Source organism: Carcharhinus amblyrhynchos, chromosome 12 (genome assembly GCF_965287045.1).
Source record: "Carcharhinus amblyrhynchos chromosome 12, sCarAmb.v2.hapA, whole genome shotgun sequence".
NCBI lineage: Eukaryota > Metazoa > Chordata > Chondrichthyes > Carcharhiniformes > Carcharhinidae > Carcharhinus > Carcharhinus amblyrhynchos.
In genome coordinates this window covers 41,027,778-41,052,558 of record NC_137335.1, presented here as the reverse complement: position 1 = coordinate 41,052,558, position 24,781 = coordinate 41,027,778, and the positions used below count along the sequence as shown (strand labels likewise).

Sequence of the window (24,781 nt, the reverse complement as noted above, 5' to 3'; positions counted from 1 at the left end):
GATTTGTACTGATTAGCTGGTAAGTTGGACACTGCAATGGTGGATGGAATTTAACTTCTAGAATACAAAAGCAGGGATGTACTGCTGAGGCTTTAGAAGGCTCTTGGCAAACCACATTAGAGATAATGTGAGCAATTCTGGACCCCGTATCCAAGGAAGGATGAGCTGACTTTGAAGAGGGTCCAGAGGAGGTTCATGAGACCGTTTTCAGGAATGAAAGCCTTGGTGTACGAGGAGCTGAAACTTAAAGAATGTCAAAAGGCCTGGATAATGCTGTGAGAAGATGTTTCCATTAGTGGGAGAAACTAGGATCCGAAGGCACAGCCTCAGAGTAAAGGGATGACCTTTTAGAACCGAGTTGAGGAATTTTTTCACCCAGGTGGTGGTGAATCTGTGGAGTTCATTGCCACAAAAGATTGTGGTGGCCAGATCATTGTGCATTTAAGACAGAGATAGATAAGTTCTTGACTGGTATGGGGATCCAAGGTTATGGGGAAAAAAGGAGAGAGAATGGTGTTGAGAAACTCATCTGCCATGACTGAATTGTGGAGCCGTCTCAATGGTCTAATTCTGTCCTGTGTGTTATGGTCTTAATGTGGATGTGCTGGCATTGGACTGGGGTAAACACAGTAAAAAGTCTGACAACACCAGGTTTTAGTGCAACCGATTTATTTGATAGTAAACTCTCAAGCTTTCGAGGGGACTCCCTCCATCAGGTGAATGGAGAGTTCTGGCCTCGGACAGAGCATATAAAGCACAGACAGTTTAGAGGACTGTCTGTGCTTTATATGCTCTGTCCGAGGCCAGAACTCTCCATTCACCTGACGAAGAGGGAGTCCCCTCGAAAGCTTGTGAGTTTACTATCAAATAAATCAGCTGCACTAAAACCTGGTGTTGTCAGGCTTTTTACTGTGTTATGGTCTTAATCCAGATAAATGTGAGGTGATGCTTTTTGGGAGGTCAAATAAGGATAAAATATACACATTGAATGATAGGTTACAAGGGATATTGAGTCTACAAGTTAGCGCAGCTAGACAGGATGAAATAGCAGTCATACGGAATGCTTGCCTTCATTAGCCAGGGCACAGAGTATATGAGCAGGGAGGTTCTGGTACAACAGTGGCACAGTGGTTAGCATTGCTGCCTTAACACCAGGAACCTGAGTTTGATTCCTGGCTTAGGTCACTGTGTCTGGAGTTTGCATATTCTCCCCCTATCTGCATGGGTTTCCTCTGGGTGGTCTGGTTTCCTCTCACAGTCCAAAGATGTGCGGGTTAGGTGGACTCTCCCCTTAGTGTACTAGCTAGACTAAGTGCAAGAGGTTATAGGGATGGAGCCTGGATGGGATTGTGGTTGGTGTAGACGCAATGGACCAAATGGCCTCCTTCTGCACTGTAGGATTCTATGAACTCTATAAAACATTGGTTAGCCACAGATAGAATATCATGTGCAGTTCTGGTCACCATACTATCGGAAGGAACTGATCACAGTGGATAGGAGATTCACCAGGGTGTTGCCTGGGATGAAAGTTTCAGCTATAGGGAGACCGGATAGGCTGGGTTTGTTTTCCCTGGAGCAAAGGAAGCTAAGGTGGGACCCGATCAAGGTATACAAAATTATGAGCAGCACAGATGGGTTGATCGATTTTTCCTGTGGCAGAAGTGTCTAAGACCAGAAAGCATAGGTTTAAGGTGAGGACCAAGTGGTTACAGGGGATTGAGGAAAAACAAATTTCTCCCAAAGGGTGGTGGAAATATGAAATGCAATGCCTGAGAGGAAGGTAGAGGCAGGGACTCTCACAACACTTAGGCAGCATCTAGATAAGCACTTGAATAATTGAGGCAGAGTAGGGTATGGTCCAAGCACTGATAAATGGGATTAATATAGATTGGTATTTGATGGTCAGCACAGACATGATGGGTTAAAGGGCCTGTTTCTGTGATGTATGACTATGACGCTACATTGTGCTCACTTATGGAACTAAACTGTACATAGCTCAATGTACTTGCATTTTATACAGTTATTTGAGAAGAGCAATAGGAGAAATTCAAAACTGTGGAATACCAATTAAAAAAGATCACTAGTGCAATTGTCATAATGCAAATAGTTCAAAGTTGCAAATCATTGGTTTTCACTGCAATCCTGGATAATCACTATATGGAATTAAGTTATATCACTTTAGGTGCCACAAAAAACCTGTGACATTTAAGTACAATATATAAAATCCAAAAAAACTTCACTAACATACATGCAAATAGGCTATGCACAGCTCAGAAGTCTTTCGTCAATGACTTTTAACATTTTATCTCCTTCCAGCCCCAATTTAGCTGTTTAGAACAAAAACATCGTACACTATTTGTCCTGCTATTTACTCCTCACTCTCTACTGTCAAGTTAAGGACCTACATCAGCAGGAACAGCGGGCTGACAAAAAATTAGGAAACAATTTTAGGTATTCTATTTGTGCATATTGTTACACTACAGTGCTTTTAATTACTAGTTAGTTGTCACTTACACCATGTTGATCAAGCATCAGTATTTTATGTAGATTTAATTGGCAAAGTAACAAAATATTACATGAGCTCACTCTGGAGCCAACAGGATCACTGAGGTTTGGGAAAGCACGTAGGGAGCTGTGAGCTGGTGAAAAATATCTGCTGTTACATGTAGTAATTTGATTGTGGCACTGTTTGTCCCTCTATATGGCACCCACAATTGACATCTAGTGCCTAGATTTAAATATCTTGAACATATTCTTGCTGATGTCCTTATACTACTTTCAGCTCCTCTGCAAGTTTGAATTTTGTTCAATTTTTCACATCAGATTAATGATCAAATTAGTCCCAGTACCTTAAAACTCATTTCATTACACGCTCAACTACAAGATGAGTAATAAATTAGAACACAAACTGTTTGTGATCAAATAAGACTTGAAGCACGGCGGCAAACACTGCTGCCTCACAGCACCAGGGGCCCATGCTCAACTCTGGCCTTGCGTGACTGCCTGTGTGGAGTTTGGATGTTCTTCACGTTTGCGTGGGTTTCCAAAGGGTGCTCTGGTTTCCTCCCACAGTCCAAAAACGTGTAGATTAGATGAATTAGCCATGCTAAGTTTCCCCTTAGTGTTCAAAGCTGAATAGGTTAGGAAATTAGTGGGGTAAATGAGTGGGATTGCAGGGATGGGCTTGGGTAAGACGCTCTGGCAGAGAGTTGGTATAGGCTCAAATGGATCAAAATGGCCCCTTTCTGCACTTCAGGGATTCTGTGCTGCAGCATACACAATACTGTTAGGTTCAACAGATTTAGAAGTAATGACCTGTGAAGCTCAATGACCATATTCAAACATATACTGCTTGGGATCTTTTAATTTTCCTACCTGTTCAGCTTCTGATTTTGAAGTCTATCCCTTTCCTGCTCATATCGCAGCTTCAGTCCTTTGAACGTCTGCACATACTCTATGTGTTCAAGTGCTTTGTAGAAGTTGTCAACAATGTGCGTTGTAAGTGACTTGATATCTTCCTGCGGTAACATTTATAAGAAAGAAATAGAAAAGACACTTCTCAGAACTGTGGAAAAACAATCTGTAGGAGAGCTCAACAGCATTTTCATAAATAGAAATTTTACTACAAACTATTAGAAAAACAGAAACTTACCACTCTGATAAATTCAAAGAGTTCAATTATTGCTGAATTAAGTAGATTATATCTCGTTCCATTATCCAAAAAGGCATTTATAACTGGTTCAAAGAGGTTGCCTTTAGTGATGTATCGATTATAGAATTCATCCTTTAGTCCAATGATCCTCCTCATAAAACGCAGTGCACCTGTTTTCAGAAAAAGTAACTATTTACTTAGATCTTAGTAGTTTGGACTACCACTAGCAGCTGCCAGTCTTGTTCTATGGTCAAATCTTCCCATTCATCCACAGCCATCATGTATGCCAAAAATATCCCAAATTTATCTGCACTAGAACATACACTCCAAAATCCTCTTCAAATGCAGTCTGGATCTTGGATACTTTGGAAGACTTTCCAAGACATACTAAGACTTCACCAACACTATCAACATCTTTCCTGGAAGATTTGAGGGCTATGTTTAAAGAGAGCAAATGTTGTGCTTCTGTGTATTGTTGGAGACCTTCTAGGAACCACTAGGAGAAAGTTAGCAATAGGCATGTCCCGTTGTTCCACATTTCTCAGTATCCTACCAGTTATTGTGTAGTCTCTTGCATGGTTTGTCCTTCGCAAATATATTTCAATTATCTGTGTCTCAAATTCCGCCCCCAATAGTTTTCTACCAACAAGGTTTGACTGACTGACCTGCAATTACTATTTACCCTTTCCTCCCTTATATAAAAAAAACACCTGTAGCCAGAGAGGATTGGAAGCTGATGGTCAGAACCCCTACTATTTCCTTCCTTGCTTCTTTTAGCAGCCTGAGATAAATTTCATTCTGTAGGTGATTTATCCACTTTCAGAGATTGCTAAGCCTCTTAATATTTCTTCTGTTATGCTATCATCCAATATTTCACACACTTTTTCAACTGAAACAGAACCAATGGGCTGTATTACTGCATCACTATAGTAATATAGTGATGGCCACATCTTTCATCTCCATAAACAATTTACTTTTTTGGTCTATATACCCTTTAAGGCCAATATATTCTTCCCAACATCTGATGCCCAGAATGCTCCATGTCAGTGAGATCCAACCAGGGCTTTGTGTGGTTGCAAGGTGATTCTACTTCCTTGTATTCTAGTCTACATTCCAATATCCCTTTTGATAACGTTCTATAGTTAGTTATGACATTTTAATGTTATATGTACCTGGATCCTCAATTTTTTGAGCCTCCACAGCCTCCAGCTTTGAACCATTCAGAAAGTATTCTGTTCAATCCTTTTTTAAATGCACACTGTCCTCACATTCATCTACACTGAAATTCATTTGCCCCACCACAATTATCAATAACTACAAGTTATATAATTTTGTGGACACTGTTTATAATCTTACCTTTGTGTCATCAGGCAATTTGGATATATGATTTTACATTCCATTTTGTTAGATAAACGCAGTAAATATTTGAGGCTCCAACACAGATCACCAAATATATATCCTAATCACCTTATCAAACTTACCTCTGAAGCTTAAGCTGCTAATTTGTTGTAAACAATGAGAGAAACAAGGCATATTGCTGTTTGGATGGATACTCTTGTTTTGAGACACAATGGTTTAAATTCCCCAGAGATCAAAGGTATGGAAGTGCAAAGTCAGGCACAGCAAGTTATTTAAAGCATAGGGTCCTTCAACAATGTTATAAATTCCAACCTTCTGAACTATTTTTCCATGCTTGTTAAACCCTGGCCCGAATTCCCCAGCTGTACTGAGGGAGGACACGTCTGAGGGTTCAGGCAACGAGGCAGCATGGGCAAAGCTCAGGAATAGGAAGGGTGCGATCACAATGCTGGAGGTTTATTACAGGCCTCCCAACAGCCAGCTGGAGATAAAGAAGCAGATATGCAAATGGATTTTGGAAAGATGCAAGAAACAACAGGGTTGTTGTGGTGGGTGATTTTAACTTTCCCAATATTGACTGGGACTTACTTACTACTAGGGGCTACAATGGGGCAGAATTTATAAGGACCACCCAGAAGGACGTCTTGAAACACTATGTGGATTGCCCAACTTGGGAAAGAGCCATATTAGACCCGGTATTGAGGAACAAACCTGGCGGGTGACCAAAATTCCAGTAGTAATCCTATTTCCGTAAGTTTTAAGGTGCTTGCAGATAAGGACAAGAGTAGTCCTCGGGCAATGATATTAAATTGGGGGAAGACCAACTACAACAACACTTGACAGGATATGGAGAATGTAGATTGGGAGAGGCTCTTTGAGGGTAAATCAACATCGGACACGTGGGAGTCTTTCAAATGTCAGCTGAATTCAGGACTGACACATACCTTAAGAATAAGTGTGGCAAGTATCAGGAACCCTGGATAAGGATATTATGAACCTTGTCAAGGAGAAAAGGGAAGCATTCGTAAAACCTAAAAGGCTTAAGACAAATGCAGCCCTCGAAGAATATAAAGAACGTAGGAAGGAACTTAAGAAAGGAATTAGGAGTGCTAAAAGGGGTCAATAAAAGTCCTTGGCAAACAGGATGAAGGAAAATCCTAAGGCATTTTGTATGTATGTAAAGAGCAAGAGGGCAGCCAGGGAAAGGATTGGTTTACTCAAGGATAATGGAAAGAATCTATGCTTGGAACCAGAGAAAATGGGCAAAGTATTAAATGAATACTTTGCCTCAGTATTCACCAAAGAGAGGAATTTGATGGATGAGAAGCCTAGGGTAGATGTGTAAATATTCTAGGTCACACTGATATCAAAAAGGTGGTGGTGTTGGGCATCTTAAAAAGCATTAAAGTAGATAAATTCCCAGGATCTGCCCAAAAATACTGGAGGAGGCAAAGGCGGAAATTGCTGGGGCCTTGACAGAAATCTCTTTATCCTCATTGGCTACATGTGAAGTTCCAGACGACTGGAGGATAGCCAATGTTATTCCATTGCTTAAGAGGGCAGATGGAATAATCTAGGAAATTACAGGCCAGTGAGACATACGTCAGTGGTAGGGAAATTGGAAAAGATTCTTAGAGACAGGAGTTACTCACATTTGGAGACAAATGGACTTAGTGATAGACTGCACGGTTTTGTGAAGGGGAGGTCGTGTCTCACTAACTTGATCGAGTTTTGAGAGGAAGAAGTGATGAAAATGATAGATGAAGGAAAGGCAGTGGATATTGCATACATGGACTTCAGTAAAATCTTTGACAAGATACCTCATGGTTGACTGGTATGAAAGGTGAAGTCACATGGAGTCAGAGGAGAGCTGGCAAGATGGATTCAGAATTGGCATGGCCATAGAAGACAGAGGGTAGCAGTAGAGGTGTGCTTTTCTGAATGGAAGGCTGTGAATAGCGGTGTTCCACAGGGATCAGTTCTGGGACCTTAATTGCTTGTAGTGTGTTTTATATATATAAAAATAAATGATTTGGAGGAAAATGTAACTGATTAGTAAGCTTGTAGATGACAAAAATTCGTGGAGTTGCGGATAGTGAAGAAGATTGCCAGATGATACAGCAAAATATAGACTGATAGGAGATTTGGGCAGAGAAATGGTAGAGAGAGTTTAATCCAGACAAATGTGAAGTAGTGCATTTTGGAAGGCCCACCGCACATAGGAATTTTACAGTAAATGGTAGAACCCTTAGGAGTATTGACAGGGAGAGAGATCTGGATGTACATATCCACTGATCACTGAAAGTGACAACACTGGTGGATAAGGTAGTCAAGAAAGCACATGACATGCTTACCTTCATCAGTCAGTGCACTGAGTATAAAAATTCGCAGGTCGTGCTGCTACTGTACAGAACCATAGTTAGACCTCATTTAGAATAATGTACAATTCTGGTTCACACTACCGGAAAGATGTGGATGCTTTGGAGAGGGTACAGAAGAGGTTTACCAGGATGTTATCTGGTAATAGCCATGAGGAGAGGTTGGATAACCTCAGTTTGTTCTCACTGGAACGACGGAAGTTGAAGTGTGACCCTATAGAGATTTACAAGATTACGAGTGGCATGGAGAGAGTGGATAGTCAGATCTCTTTCCTAGGGTAGACAAGTTAAGTACTGCGGGAGGTAGGTTTAAGGTGCACGGGGAAACGTTTTGAGCAGATGTAAGAGCCAAGTTTTTCTTTTACATAGAGGTTGGTTAATGTCTGGAACGCGCATTCCCTGGAGAGCTAGTGGGAGCTGGTATGATAGCAGCATTTAAGGGGCAATTAGGCAAATACATGAATAGGATGGGAATGGAAGGATAGACTCTAAGTGCATACAATTTTAAATTTAGGCAGGCACCATGATCGGTGCAGGTCTGGAGGGTGGAAGGGCCAGTTCCTGTGCTGTACTCTTCTTCGTTCTATAGTCTCAGATAATGTGTTGAGACATTTCTCTTTCACTCTTATGCTATCCAGCTATGTTATTAAATACCCCTAGAAGGCAGGAATGTGGACCCCAGGGAATACTTGCCATCTCCAATGCATCAGAATGAAGCATGAAAACCACTGTACTGCAATAAAGGATGTTACTCTAGGATTGGATTCCCAACTGCAGCTATGACCAGATTGTCAGTTTATTTTACAACTATATACCTCCTATTTAATTCTAATAAAAGTTAATAAAAATCTGGTATAAATTGTCAAAGAACATGACAGCGAAAGACAGACAAATATTCAAACTCAGTTATTAACTATACTTTTACCAGAGTTCACTCACATAAGGCTAGAAATGTATGTTTTGAATTCATCAGTACCAACACCCTTCGCAGTAAATCTTTGTTCATGATGTAGTTCTTGATGTGATATGTGTGATGTTCTACACAGAAAGTGAGTAACTCGAGAATCAAGGCCAACAGCTGTGCTGTCTGGAAGTTATCTAAAAGAAATAAAACTCTTGTTATACATTTGTAACTGATATTTTTGGTTTCATTTTGAAAATTAATCTGAATCAGTTCAAAACGTAGTACAGTGTGCTACTAAACTGCATTTTAACCACTGGCACTTCGATTTGAAATGCAAGTCGTCTTTCACAGAAGTTAGACGGCAAAATAAATCTGCCTAGTCCCAATCTCAATGGGGAAATCAGGGCATCAAAATATAAACTGGCCAAATAAAAACTGACCTTAGTTTATGGTCGACAGATATTTGGTTTCTGACACCCAAGCCAAATGGAATCTACCTTGCAAAGCTTTGCAAAGATCCATTTTGTCTGATTAAACAACATTTTGGGAAATAACATATGACATTAACTTTTTTATCCTTAAGAGTGACCAAGAGACGCTTCATGCGACAGCGAGGATGAAAGCTACATTCTTACTACAAATGTCTTTTCTTTCTTCTATTTTTCTAAGATGCACACATAGGAGGGGGGCACAGTCCCACAAGTACTGCCTATTTGGCACTATCAGGAATTACAAGCAGACTACTTGATAGAGAGGATCGTAGTACTCTTTTACAGGGCACAGAGACAGACCAGAGAGTGTATGAACAAAAATCTTTGAAGGTCCCGATTTGAGAAGGCAGTTATAAAAGCAACCTTAGATTTGGCTTTACTAATTGAGGAATAGAGTGTAATAAAAAAAGGAAGGTTACATTAAACCTTTATAAAACACAGATTAGGAATTATTGGGAGTACTGTATTTAATTCAAGGGGTCATGCTTTAGGAAAAATTTTGAAGTTATCACTTGGACAGGGTATAGAAATGATTTAGAATGGTACCAAGGATGAATGACTTCAGTCATATGTAGAGATTGCAGAAGCTGGGATTGTTCTTCTTAAAGCACAAAAGGTCAACAGGAGATATGATAAGAGCAAATAAGCAGACTATTTTAGCAGGTAGAAAGGTCATTGACCATAGGACATAGGAAGAATCAGAAGAACATAAGGAAACTCGTTACTTTTTCTTTTAGAGTTGTGATCTGGAATGCACTGTCCAGAAAGGTGGATGGGAAGCAGATTTAATAGTAACATTCAGAAATACTAAAACGGTTCACAATTTATAGGCCTATTTGGAAAGAGCAGGAAATTAGGATTAATGGATAGCTCTACCAAGTACTGACACAGGCACAAAAGGGCCTTCTCCTATGTTATTCATTTTGTGATCATCATTTATGATAATCAATCCTGTCCAACACAGACAAAATGTGAGCACAGACATGCTTTCTAGCAGGTGCAAGATAGTAATTAACAGCAGTAATATTTGCCTGCACAGCCTACCTCATTAAAGCCAAATATTAAGATCCCATTGACATGTTAGTTAATATCAGTAACTCAACACAGATCATCAAGCCTGAAATATTCTGGTCTAAATACTGTAGCACCACAATGCATTTATTTAGTTATGGATAGTCCTTGTCACTCAACCACTAAACCCAATTAGTACACACTGCTTTGAAATCAAAATCAGTGATAAAAAATCTTTAAATGGATATAAGTCAACATATGCTACGTGATATAATTACAGGAAGCAAAAAAATCCCAACCGTAGAAAATAATCTTGCAGGGTCTAATTTTGCAACTCCTCGTTACTATTACCGCCTGTCACACAGGAGACTGGGATTCAATCCCTGACAGGGAGCAGCTGGTTTCTTCAAAAACTGTCCATGAATAGCTGCAATTTTAATATTTAAAGCTACACTAGACATGTTCCATCTATACAAAATTCACCAGCTTAATCAATGAATGAACGTCAACTTACCAGAACAAAAAGCACTATTCTTATCGGGTCCATCTATTACTGCATCTATATAAAAAAAAATTCAAACATATAATTATGTTAAAGTTACTCATTGCTAATATAGTTTACAAAAGTAAATTAGAAAACCATTCAGCCCATTTCAGTTCGTACATTCAAAGATCCTGAAATCCCCATAACATTTATTCTTTAAATTATTCCACTTTCATTAATCAATCTTTGCCTAGCAAAGATTGCACCACTGAGAATTTAATATTTAGTCTAAACTTATATTTTACTATCAATTTTATTTCATCTTCTAAAGAAAGAATGCATTTCCTGAAAAACAAATTAAAAACTCTCAGCAGTAGCAAAGCATCACTAACAAATCAGAATGGGAGCTATGGACATTGAGACCATTTCAGCTATCTGATGCTCCACATTTGGCTAGGAGTGTAATAAACTCCTACCTAGGTTTAATTTGCAGGTAAACAGTTCCATCCCTAAATTAATATTAGCGTGTGCAAGAGCTGCTTATGCCAACTTTGTTAACAATCACCAACAAGGCTGAGATACCAGGTCAACTTGCCTTTAGATTTTTGTCGCTCCCTAACACAGAGGTATATAGTGTGTCAACCTGGATAACTTGGAAAAGACAGCAATGAATTCAGTGATTTACTATAGCTTAAGATACTTTCATCCACCCTACTTATCAAATCACAAAGGATATATAATTTACCAGTCCATTATTAGACACTGAGTTCTAATCTTAACGATTTCCCACTGCACAAAGACCAAAAATATATTTTAAGTGTTACTGTTGTAATGGACCCTCATGTCTAATCTCAGGACATTTTACATACAAACAGATGGTACAAGGAGAATCTTTGACCAAGAAAGATCAATCAGGTTGGAGAAGTCAATGATCCCTAAAGACATATCCCCAAATACATAGCAAAGGTCTTGCACACAATATCCTTGGTACAATAATAAGCATGGGAGCCATATTTTAGGAGCATCTGACAGGTGCATAAGCACAGCTGCAGGCTCAGAATAAAAAGTGCCCCGAAAAATCAATGATTATTGAATATCAAAATTTAACAAAAATGCCTAGCCCAACACCAGACTTGAGTCACAAGTAAAATGGCATCATAAGAATTCAATGGATAAATTTAATGCCATGAACGACATTTCCTTTTTCAAGCTGCTTTATTTAATTCATTTGGATACTAAAAATTTCCAATATTGAAGCAAACGTTGGTCGCAGAATATTCAAATGAGGTGATACCAAATTCTTCTGTCATGTCATGAATGCTAAACATTACAGATGTTTTAAAAATGTTCCTTTAATCTGAAGTAAAACAGATACTTCTGAAAAGGGTGATGGTAAATTCCTGGTAAACACCTCAGTCCGGAGAAATGCCCATGTGATCTCAGGTTGCCATAGTGAAAGAAACTGGAATAGAAACCCATTGAGGTGTTGAGTGGCAGCGTAGAAGCTCACAGGATAAAAACGCTGCTGCTGAGATGCAAGTAGCAGAAAGAACAAAAACTGTTACTACGAAGCAGGGAAAACTGTGTTAAAGACCAAGCAGGATGTTTTCAATGGTTTAATTTCACAATTTAAAACAACAAGCGAACGGACAAGGTTCTTGAAGATTTAGAGAAGGTATGATGGCCTGATGATAATCAAATCTCGAACCCTCAAGTGTGTGGAGTGATTGCCAAAGGACATTGGAGGTTTTGACCTGGCATGGCAGAGAGAGGTGTACCTATTCGGGAGAGCTAGGAGTGATTTTGGAACTGTTCCTCTAACGCTCCATATCTGACAGAAGTATGGTGCAGGGATAAAAGTGTTTCGTAAGGCATACTTTGGTTGCATCAATTAAGGTTTTTCCTTTGATTTATGCTGATTTAATTTGTTACGGTAAAAATTCTAAAAAGTGAAATCTCATCCATCAGTTTACTTCCATTAGCAACATGGGGATTTTTTTTTAAAAAGGAAAATTATTGGTTTTAAGGGACCGAATAGATACCAAGATGTGACAAGGGTAAGTATATGCAAACTGAAAACGAGGCAAATTTCCATTCAATTGCATTGTTTTATTCACCTGAAAAATAGCTTAGCCAGTACGAAGATAACAGAATTGTGCTGACATGCTTTGCTTAATCTTTAAGCTTGTTTAAGAAAGTATGCTGCAGGCTGGTTCCGTCCATTAAACTATACACAGCCTCAGGATACATTAATATCACCACTGCAAATTTCTGCTTAATGCGCTTTGAGAAAACTCTGAATTAAGCTAGTTTCTCTGGCCACTAATTAGCAGGTTTTAAAACTTCTGGGAATAAACCTAAGAAACTAAGTACAGTGTCCCAATATAACTAGCAAACAGTCCAGTATTTTTTAAAAAGTCATTTAAGATTGGTTTACTTGCAAGTAGCAGATTGGCACTGATTACATATGTCAGTTATATAAGATAGACCCACTGTCAGCTCTATCAATGGAACTGTACCACAATATCACTTAAGCAGATCAAGGACATTTTTAAAGCTGATTTCTTTAGAAAACAAAGTGCGTAAATACTGCACATCTGCACTGATTAATGGTAGAGTTTGCAACTAGCGATAAGCAAATGGATTTGAGCAGAAACCACGGGGCAGCTGTGTGTGTGTGTGTGTGTGTGTGTGTGTGTGTGCGCGCGCGCAAGCACAGTGGGGGGAGGGGGGGGTGGTGGTGGTGTGAACTTCATAAACCCACTTCTCAAAGCAGGCGCAATTTGCGTCTGGATTTCTGCTTGCACACAAGGCGGAAATTCTGCCCCCAAGCATTTTTAATGGCTAAATACAGCGATACTGCTATTCTCCAAAAGAATGGAGAAGATTGAATAATTTCCCCAATGAAACCTGGAGGCTGCAAGTGGCTGGGATTGATTTTGCACACAACTTGTGTGTGACTATGCTCCAGTCACTGCAATTAGCTATAGAAATCACGTTGCAAGTTGCACTTTCTGCAGTCTGCGAAGTCTATTTAAATAGGTGTTTTCTGAGTAAAGCTTGGGTTGGTTCTCTTAATAAAGTACGTGAGCAACCATAAATCCCCTCTTGCCTCCAAGTGACCAGTTGATAGTGTCAATCAACATTCCAATTTTTATTGGGAAATCAAAGTCACTGGGCTTGTGTAACAAGAAAAAACATGGCCAAGGATTAAAATACTCCAAATAAAAAACAATTGCACCACTTACAAATAGCACAGGAAGTTACAATGTCATGGAATTATAGGCACAATTAACATTGTAAATCTCATAAGCATTTACAGATGACATAAAAGTGGGCTTTAATATAGATGAATTTGAAACTCACCTTTACTGCTGTGTTTTTCATCTGTGGTATTAGCCAGTAAAGGAGCGCTGAGAACATGCATGCAATGCTTGTAAAAAAAACTGAGAAACTCTGTCTTCTCAGTTTTCTAAGGTGAAAAGAATACATGTTGGCAATTAGTCAGTTTTCTTAACTGTGGTTACTTAAGTTAAATGTGTTTTCTTAAAAAATGTTCATACTTTGATGTTAAATCAACATCAATTCTTTAAGATTTCAATCTCAAATTTTGAGGACATTAAAAATTTGAGACACTCAAAAGAAAAGCAGAAACATAAGCACTCAAGAACAGCGTTATGAACAATTCTTTTAAGTGTTTGTTTCCACAAACAAACCTAGCAATTTGCACTAACGAGGGTTCAACAAATAAACCACATTAATTACATCATGCAACTAGTTAGTTTTTTAATGCTAGGATACAATAATAAATGCCAGTACTGTATTTTAACAAGTTTTGCTACATTAAAGTTGTTATACAAACACAAAAGTTGGCACTCCTTCCAGAGTATATAACCAAAATTACTGATGGTATAAAGATTAACACGATTTACTTACTCAATAAAGTCAGTGCGATCAAGCTGAAATTCAAGACTGAGGGAGGAAGGATTTTGAGAAGTTCTAGAGGGCTGAGACAGCTAGAGATTCTGCCATAAATGATGGAATGGCAAAGTATACAGAGGAGATAAGCAGAGGCCAAAAAAAAGCAGAAGAGATGAGGCTTGAGCAGTTGAAAACACAGGGTAGAACAAGACTGCAAAGTGCCCTATAGGTGGTACATTAAACTCTTAAAATTAGCAGGATCAGGATAAGAGACGCTGAATTTTAGACACTAGAGTTTACCATGGAGAGAAAATGGCATACAAGGAAATAAATTGAACATATCAAAAGATCTAGCTGTGAGATTATATTGAATAAGAATTTTTCCAGTGTAAAGTGGGATAGAAATAAAGACAGAAGTATTATGGTTGAAAGACAGGATGAGGTTTGAATCTCTGCTTGTGGTCAAACAGGCATTATTATGCTCAGTCTGAACAAGTGACCAGCAAAGTTATAAAATAAATGATGGGAAGGAACTTGAATGGAAGGTGGTGGTTATTATTCAGTTGTTGGAATGTTGTCAATGTCAGGTGCAGTCTAGTTTATGACTTTCAGGGAGGTGGGTGATATAATCAGTTATCTGTACACCTATGGAAACAAACTTCAAAACTGAATGATTAGAGGTGTAACACAAAAGAGGTGTAATACAGAAGAGGAAGAGGGTTGTATCAAGAATAGATCTATTGGGATACAGAAAAGCTAAAGCTGCACTAGAAAGTGGGTTCCCGGACGCGCGTCCTTTGTTTGAATAGAGGGGAGTACGGTAGGATGAGAGAAGAATTGGCGAATGTTGACTGGGGGAGCGCGTTGGAGGGAGGGTCTGCTGAGGAGCAGTGGAGGATCTTTAAGGAGATCTTTCTTGGTGCTCAGCAGAAATTTATTCCGATGGTCAAAAAGGACCGTAGGAGGAGAGGTAATAAGCCGTGGATAACGAAGGAGGTGAAGGAAAGTGTTAAATTAAAAGCAGAGGAATTTAGAGTAGCTAAGAGTAGTGGGCGAGAAGAGGATTGGGAGAGGTTTAAATGTCAACAAAGATTGACAAAGAAGTTGATAAAGGAGGGTAGGAGAAACTATGAAGCTGGGCTAGCGCTTAATATAAAAAAGGATAGCAAGAGTTTTTATAAATATATAAAAAGGAAGCCGGCTAGGGTGAACGTTGGTCCTTTAGAGGATGAGAAAGGGGACCTAGTGGTAGGGGATGGGGATATGGCTAAGGTATTGAATAACTTTTTTGTTTCTGTCTTCACGGAGGAGGACGTGAATAATTTGCCGGGTGTTAGCGATGGAAAGGTGGTAGGACTGGAGGGTCTTAATGACATTACTGTTACTAGAAAGGCGGTGCTCGACAGACTGGAGGGGCTGATTGTGGACAAGTCCCCAGGACCGGATGGAATGCATCCGAGGGTTCTGAAAGAAATGGCGGAGGTGATAGTGGACGCCTTGGTGGTTATTTTCCAGACGTCGCTGGATTCCGGGGAAGTGCCGGAAGATTGGAAAACGGCTAATGTTACGCCGTTGTTTAAGAAGGGTGCCAGGCAAAAGGCAGGGAATTATAGGCCGGTTAGTTTAACGTCTGTGGTAGGTAAAATGTTAGAATCCGTCATTAAGGAGGAAATTGCGAGGCATCTTGAAGGGAATTGCTTGATAGAGCAGACGCAGCACGGTTTCATTAAAGGGAAGTCGTGTCTGACAAATTTACTGGAGTTCTATGAGGATGTGTCTAGGGCGGTGGATAGAGGAGAGCCGGTGGATGTGGTCTTTCTGGATTTTCAGAAGGCGTTTGACAAAGTACCTCACAAGAGGTTATTGCAGAAGGTCGGGGGACATGGAGTTGGGGGTAGGGTGTTAGCGTGGATAGAGGATTGGTTGTCAAATAGGAGGCAGAGAGTGGGGGGTCAACGGGTGCTATTCAGATTGGCAGATGGTGACTAGTGGGGTGCCCCAGGGGTCGGTGCTGGGGCCTCAGCTTTTTACCATTTATATAGATGATCTGGAGGAGGGAACCCAGTGTAGGGTGTTGAAATTTGCTGATGACACCAAGATTGGTGGAACGGCAAATTGTGCGGAGGGTGTGGAGAGTCTGCAGAAGGATCTAGATAGGCTGGGCGAATGGGCCAGGAAATGGCAAATGGAATTTAATGTTGGCAAGTGTGAGGTGGTCCACTTTGGTAGGAAGAATGGTAGGAAGGACTATTACTTACGTGGAGAAAAACTGCAGCAGGCGACGGTGCAGAGGGACCTCGGGGTCCTTGTGCATGAGTTGCAAAAACCCAGCTTGCAGGTGCAGCAGGTGGTCAGGAAGGGGAATGGGATGCTGGCCTTCATAGCAAGGGGGATTGAATATAAAAGTAGGGAGGTCTTGCTGCAGCTGTATAGGGCATTGGTGAGGCCGCAGCTGGAGTACTGTGTGCAGTTTTGGGCGCCGCACCTGCGCAAAGATATTTTGGCCTTGGAGGGAGTGCAGAGGAGGTTTACTAAGCTGATACCGGAGTTGAGGGGGTTGAGCTATGAGGAGAGGCTGAATAAACTAGGCTTGTACTCGTTAGAGTTTAGAAGAATGAGAGGAGATCTCATTGAGACGTATAAGATGATGAATGGGATGGATAGGATAGAGGTGGAGAGACTCTTCCCGCTCAAAAAAGACAGTAGGACTAGGGGGCACAGCCTCAAGATAAAGGGGGGGGCGGTTTAGAACGGAGTTGAGGAGGAACTTCTTCACTCAAAGGGTGGTGAATCTCTGGAATTCTCTGCCCGTTGAAGTGGTGGAGGCTGCCTCGCTAAACATTTTTAAGACGCGGGTTGATGGGTTTTTGATAAGCGAGGGGATTAAGGGTTATGGGGAGAGGGCGGGAAAGTGGAACTGAGCCACGACAGATCAGCCATGATCTTATTGAATGGCGGGGCAGGCTCGAAGGGCTAGATGGCCTACTCCTGCTCCTATGTTCTTATGAAACAAGAACCACCATGATGTAGGCAATCAGAAGGCGCTCAGAAGGGCGGCATAGTTGCACAGTGGTTAGCATTGCAACTTCATAGTGCTAGGGACCTGGGTTCGATTCCCGGCTTGGGTCAGTCTGTGTGGAGTTTGCACATTCTCCTCATGTCTGCGTGGGATTCCTCCGGTTTCCTCCCACAGTCCAAAGATGTGTGGGTTAGGTTGATTAGCCATGCTAAAATTGCCCCTTAGTGTCCCGGGATGCATAGACTAGAGGGATTAACGGGTAAATATGCAGGGATATGGGGGTACGGTCTGGGTGGGATTGTGGTCAGTGCAGACTTGATGGGCCAAATAGCCTCTTTCTGTACTGTAGGGTTTTTATGATTCTATGAAAATAAGCATGATAGAACACCATATATAAATCATGGTGCAAAGGTTGAGGCAAACTGAGAGGTGTGAGGTGGTCCACTTTGGTAGGAAAAATGGTAGGAAGGACTATTACTTACGAGGCGAAAAACTGCAGCAGGCGACGGTGCAGAGGGACCTCGGGGTCCTTGTGCATGAGTCGCAAAAACCCAGCTTGCAGGTGCAGCAGCTGGTCAGGAAGGCGAATGGGATGCTGGCCTTCATAGCGAAGGGGGATTGAATATAAAAGTAGGGAGGTCTTGCTGCAGCTGTATAGGGCATTGGTGAGGCCGCAACTGGAGTACTGTGTGCATTTTTGGGCGCCGCACCTGCGCAAAGATATTTTGGCCTTGGAGGGAGTGCAGAGGAGGTTTACTAGGCTGATACCGGAGTTGAGGGGGTTGAGCTATGAGGAGAGGCTGAATAAACTAGGCTTGTACTCGTTAGAGTTTAGAAGAATGAGAGGAGATCTCATTGAGACGTATAAGATGATGAATGGGATGGATAGGATAGAGGTGGAAAGACTCTTCCCGCTCAAAAAAGACAATAGGACTAGGGGGCACAGCCTCAAGATAAAAGGGGGGCGGTTTAGAACGGAGTTGAGGAGGAACTTCTTCACTCAAAGGGTGGTGAATCTCTGGAATTCTCTGCCCGTTGAAGTGGTGGAGGCTGCCTCGCTAAATATTTTTAAGACGCGGGTTGATGGGTTTTTGATAGGAGAGGGGATTAAGGGTTATGGGGAGAGGGCGGGAAAGTGGAACTGAGCAGCGACAGACCAGCCATGATCTTATTGAATGGCGGGGCAGGCTCGAAGGGCTGGATGGCCTACTCCTGCTCCTATTTCTTATGTTCTTATGAGAGATCAATTACAAAAGATGTTATTGCTAACTAGCAAGGGCAGTCTTGATGGTCATGTGAGCAGCTGGACCAGGTGTTAATGGCCAAGGTAGCAAGGAACTTCTTTTAAAAAAAAGGAGCATGGTTTTGGAGATTGGTATCAGATGAGAAAATATAGCCTTTAAGGATCTGAGGGGAAAATGGGGGAGGTCACAGGCAGGCAGTAGCTGGAAAGGGTAACAGGTTGAGGCTGAGTGATTTGTGAATAGGAGTGGTTTTGAATGTGGAAGGATCAGGTGTAAACAAAGGAAGCAACTAATAATGCCAATAATTATGGACCAAGGGAAGGCAACTGAGTGGCTAAAAGTTTAAAACTTGTAAAGACCCTAGAACAGAGACTTCAGTGCTTAAAATAATCGAGACTTCGCAAAATAAAAGTTGTAATATATATGAGTGCAGGACATCATTTTTAGTGTATTATTACAATCCAAATAAACGTGGTAGATCTACTTGGACCTCACTTAAAACACAGAAATGGAGGTACAAGGTCATTAACTGCAAATCAAACTGAGAAAATCGGCATATACAACACACTGTCATTCTACTTCCCACACACTCCCAAAGATTTGCTAAACTATTTCCACGTCTTACATTTGCTGTAGCTAACATATTCTCAGGATCAATTAAAGTTCTCAGTAGCCCCATTAGCTGAACTGCTCCACCAAGTTCAGGATCAGCGTCGCAGATCATCTGTTCAATGATTACATTGATTAGAAGAATGTCCTGTACAGAAACAAATGAAACTGGTCAGTATTAAATTAAAGTAATATCTGCAAGTTTCAAAACAAAGCACAAATCAGAAGATCATCATGACAAGTCTGGTGGTCACGACAGGCACTTTGGACTTGTGTTGATGATCAAGCTGCACTTGGAGGTACTTCTGAATCATGGCATGCCACATTGACTGTTACATTTAAATGTCCTGAATCCAACTGTAGTCAATGCAAGTAGAATTCAAGAGAAACAGATATTACCGAAGACAGGTGCTGGCCACTTTAGCTTCGTTTGTACCAGAATATCCTCACCATTGTATGGAAACATAACATGACAACAAACAGAGACACTTCTTCATTTGAGGTTATTGCCATAATATCAATGCAGAAGCACGAAAACCCAAAAGCACTCGATACAAGCAATGAACAAAAAGCAACACAACCTAAAGTCAGATGCAGTTAGTAGTATCACAAGGTAAACCACCTTTGTTCAATTTGTTTTTATTCATGGGACAAGGGTGTCACTGGCTGGCCAGCATATATTGCCAATCCGTAGTTGCTCCCGAGGTGGTGGTGGTGGTGATGAGCTGCCACCTTGAAATGCTGCAGTCCACGTGCTGTGGGTTGACCCACAATGCCATTAGGGAGGGAATTCAAAGATTTTAACCCAGCAACTGCAAGAAAACGGCGATATATTTCCAAGTCAGGTTGGTGAGTGGCTTGGTTGGGAACTTGCTGGTGGTGATGTTCGTGTATTTACTGCCCTTGTCTTCCAAATGGAAGTGGTCGCAAGTTTGGAAGGTACTGTCTAAGGATCTTTGCTGAATTTCTGCAGCACATCTTGTAGGTAGTTCATACTGCTGCTACTGAGCGTCAGTGATGGAGGGAGTGGATGTAGTGCCAACCAAGTGGGCTGGATTTTTCCTAAATGGTGTCACGCTTCTTAAGTGTCGTTGGAGCTGCACCCATTCAGGCAAGTGGGAAGTATTCCATCACACTCCTAACTTGTGCCTTTTAGATGGTGCACAAGCTTTGGACGGTCAGAAGGTCAGTTACTTGCTGCAGTATTCTTAGCCACCTGACCAGTTCTTGTAGCCAACGTTTATGTAGCAAGTCCAGTTGAATTTCTGCTCCATGGTAACTCCAGGGATGTTGACAATGGGGATTCAGTAATGGTAACACCATTGAATGTCATGAGGCATTTGTTAAAGTGTTTCTTGTTGGTGTTGGTCATTAGCATTGTAGCGCAAATGTTACTTACCACTTGGCAGCCCAAGCTTGGATATTGTCCAAATCTTGTTGCATTTGAATGTGGACTGCTTCAGTATGAGGAGTTGCGAATAGTGCTCAACATTGGCAAACATCCTCACTTCTGACCTCATTAGGAAGGAAGGTCATTACTGAAGCAGCTAAAGGTGGTTGGACACTACCCTGAAGGACTCTTGCAGAGGTGTCCTAGAGCTGGAATGATTGACCCCCTCACACCCATTTTCCTATGTACCAGACATGACTCCAACCAGAGATTTTTGTAAAAATTCATTTGTGGGACATGAGTGTCACTGGCTGACCAGCATTTATTGCCCATCCCTAGTTGCCCTTGGAGAGCAGTTAAGATTCAATCACATTGCTGTGGCTCTGGAGTCACACGTAGGCCAGACTGGGTAAGGATGGCAGATTTCCTTCCCTGAAGGACATTAGTGAACCAGATGGGTTTTTCCCAACAACCGACAATGGTTTCATTGTCATCAACAGATTCTTAATTCCAGATTTTTTTAATTGAATTCAAATTCCACCATCTGCCGTGATGGGAGTCGGACCTGGGTCCGCAGAACTTTAGCTAATTTTCTTGATTAATACCACTACGCCATTGCCTCCTCCTAACATCCACTGATTCCAGTTTCACTAGGGTTTTTGATACCACACTCGGTTGAATGAGACCTTGATATCAAGAGCTGTCACTCTCACCTCACTTCTAGAATGCAACTGTTTTGTCTATTTTGAACTAAGGCTGTAATGGGTTCAAGGAGCTGAGTGACCCTGGTGAAATCCAAACTGGACATCACTCAGCAGGTTATTGCTGAACAGGTGCTGCTTGATGGCACTACTGATGACCCCTTTTATCACTTTACTGATGGGTGGTAATTGGCCACTTTGGATTTGTCCTGCTTTTTGTCTACAGGACATACAGGGGCAACCTTCCAAAGTCAAGAAGAGCTTGGCTAGTGGAGCGGCAAATTCTGGAGCACAAGTCTTCAGTACTATAGCCCATTTGGCTGCATTTTACAAAAAGAGAAAGACTAGCATCTTTCAGGTGTGTGGAACTGATATTCAAATCCCAGACCAATTTTCTACACAGATAACTTAATTTCTCAGGCAATTTCTGAGGGACCAGAAACTCAAAATTAATTTCACACCTGATGTCTGATATACAAATCTCAGACAGGATTCCCAATGAACTGGATGACAAAATCAGAGCAATAATGCAACCAAAGTCAAATACTACAGCCTCGTTTATTAACTTAATGGAAGGACTTGCACTTGGCATTCAAATTTGAGAACAGTTGCTTTTGACAATGGAAATGAAATATTCACAAGGCTTGTTTTCTAAGCAGACTTTCATAGTCTTGCAAAATTCTGGCAGAGACTTTCAAGAGAGTGTTTATGCATGGACAGTAGAAAGAATTTAATAAATAAACAGGTTGTTGTTAAAGAGGAAAATTAACGCGAGTTAACCAACTCTTCTAGTTTCAAACAAAATTAGTTTATTTACTGCAAGGACAAATACTTACATCATCACTCTGCTGAGCTTCCTGCATCACAAACTCACGTACCATTGATGGACTATATTCTACCAGATAAGAGAATATGTCTGTAGCGGCAGCTCGCACCTGAACATCATCCATACCCTGTAAAATAACAAGATAAACAAAAATTTTAATTAAGTGATTGGATAATTATACATAGAACACAGATCATAGATTCCTACAATGCAGAAAGAGGCTCTTTGGCCCATCAAGTCCGCACTGACCACAAACCCACCCAGGCCCTACCCCCATATTCCTACATATTTTACCCATTAATCCCTCTAGCCTACGCATCCCAGGACACTAAGGGCAATTTTAGCATGGCCAAACAACCTAACCTGCACATCTTTGGACTGTGGGAGGAAATTGGAGCACGATTTTCATGCACACATGATGAGAATGTGCAAACCCCATACAGACAGTGACCCAAGCTGGGAATCGAACCCAGGTCCCTGGAGCTGTGAAGCAGCAGTGCTAACCACTGTGCTACCATGCTGCCATACATGATACATGTACCATACATCAAAATGACTGTAAATAGGAGTTTTCTTCAGGAAGAAAACCACAAATCAACTGAAAATTCTATGTAAACCACTGAACCCAAGCTACTATTCTTTAACAGTAACCAACGCTAGAATATACAATTTAAAATGAAGCATTTCAGTGTTACCATGAAGCCCCCCCCCCCCCCGTAAAAAGTGAATTATACCATATACCATAATTCAAGTGTGCAGGATATAATTGCTGTTGCATTTCCCACATTTCAAAATTGCAATCTCCACCATGCTCTCAGTGGGAGGTAGGATTATAACTTTGCAAATGACACTAAGATTGTGCAGGTGGCTAACGGGACCCGCAGGAAACCAACGCGTCAATGCCACACAGTCACCCAAGGCCAGAATTGAACCCGAGTGCTGTGGGGCAGCAGGGCTAACCACTGTGCGCCCCCAAGGGAACGAAATGAAGGTGAGGTGACAACCAAGGATCAGTTAATAAGGTATTTGGTCTGTGTTTCTCTAGGCTCAGCAACTGTGAATGCTGACGTAAGCCCTGTCCTCTTGGGGAGGCATCCACCTATCAATTTCTTCAATATCAGCACCATTGAATGCCAACGAAACCATCAAGGCTGTTTTGCTGCGTAACGGTCATACATTTGCCTAATTTTTCTGTGATCAGACAACACCTGAATAGTAATTGAGTGGATGTGCAAGTTTTGAGTAAAGTGGAAAATAAATACTCAGCTGCAGTATAAATTAAAATGATTTATACTAAAAGGAAAGCTGATTCTTACCAGAACTATTTCAAGGGCAGGAAGAATTCCTAAATTTGCCAGCGTTTTGAAAAACGCATCACGGTTCTGAGGTTGCAGTGTTTGAGAAAATGCACAAAATTCCTTAAAGAAGTTCACCTGTGTTTCAGAAAAGGTGTGTGTTAGATATACCATTATATGCAAATGTATAACTTTTCAAGCTGAACAGTTAACTTACTAATTCACGTCGCTTGTCATCATCTGTTGCTTCATCTGTTAACTGTGCAAAGAGTTCTGTCAAAAATTTCTCATCTTCCTGTATCAAAATAGCATGTTTCAGTATTTCAATTTTACCAGTTTTGTATAATTTGCATATATGATTGATTTGCAAAAGTTTAAAAACAAAGTCAAATATTTTAGATCATTACAGATCAAATTTAGAGACCATCTTTTAATACTTTTTAGTCACACCAATCTCTCAGCACACCCAAAGCAATTAAAATGAAAAGCATTTCCTACGTTGCATTAAAACATATGAAGATAAATGTGGGAAAGACAAGTGATTTGGCCAACCATGTACACCAATCTCAGATATAAAAATTATGGTGCAAATGGAATATGGAGGCTGAAATACCAAGTTTGGAGGAGGAGGAGGAGGAGGGGGGGGGCGGGAAAGAGTGGCAGAATATACTTCAGTTATACAGAACATTCCTAGAGCCCATCTGAAATACTGCATTCAATTTTGGACACCTGCATCTTGAAAAATATACTTGCCCTACAGGGGCCAAAGCATGTTTGAAGAAAGAATGTTGCATTTACTTCAGGCACTTACTTTCCTTTTTCTATTTGTTCCTTCTTCTTGGAGTGGGTACTCTTTCAGAACATTGTCATTTTTTATTTCTACTCATCTCCTAGATTTGATATTCATCCTCCAAATGTCCTGATTCCTTCCATTTCCTGTGCTAATTCTTTTATTTAGCCAACTATTTCTACCTATCTACTTTGTTCTAAATGTCTTGGTGCTTATCATTCCAATTTAAATAGCTTCCCTCACCTATTGTATTCGACCAGGTTTTGTGCATTTTACTGAACAATTCCTATACTCCTAGATTTGATGCAATTCTCCATGAAATGGAAACCTAATATTACGTTTATCCACATATTGAGCTCCCTAACCATCTTATGGCTCTCTAATGCGGTTGGATGATCCAGAGATGATTTCCTTTAGTCCCTCTTCCAACCCAAACTCAACTGATAGGATATTGTTGCCATCCATGTAGACATGATCACTGGCTACTCTTCCTCCTGTTTTCCAGTCTTTCCGACATATCATTTACTCTTGCAGTTGAGACACTCAAACCATAAAAGATGGCACCTACCCTTTTATCACTTCTGAGATTTACGCTGTTGCTAGGACATGAAAATTTAAATCAAGCAGACAGACATAGAATAAATTGACATTTTCTTCTTTGAAACATAGGAAAATGGACTTAAATAGACTGCATAGAAAGGATCAAT

General features: G+C 40.8%; 1 protein-coding gene across 2 annotated transcripts in view; it reads right to left on the bottom strand.

Moving 5' to 3' along the window:
- Positions 1 to 24,781, bottom strand: part of ppp4r3b (protein phosphatase 4, regulatory subunit 3B) — a 58,999-nt gene that overhangs the window by 12,078 nt on the left and 22,140 nt on the right. For both annotated transcript variants that reach the window (XM_080200404.1, XM_080200402.1), the window contains exons 5-13: positions 23,502 to 23,579; positions 23,306 to 23,422; positions 22,000 to 22,116; positions 19,089 to 19,220; positions 13,646 to 13,751; positions 10,310 to 10,354; positions 8,329 to 8,487; positions 3,653 to 3,822; positions 3,376 to 3,518 (exon numbers count right to left, since the gene is read on the bottom strand). In XM_080200404.1, the coding sequence (XP_080056530.1) occupies positions 3,376 to 3,518; positions 3,653 to 3,822; positions 8,329 to 8,487; positions 10,310 to 10,354; positions 13,646 to 13,751; positions 19,089 to 19,220; positions 22,000 to 22,116; positions 23,306 to 23,422; positions 23,502 to 23,579 (1,067 nt within the window). The remainder of the gene's footprint in view (positions 1 to 3,375; positions 3,519 to 3,652; positions 3,823 to 8,328; positions 8,488 to 10,309; positions 10,355 to 13,645; positions 13,752 to 19,088; positions 19,221 to 21,999; positions 22,117 to 23,305; positions 23,423 to 23,501; positions 23,580 to 24,781) is intronic.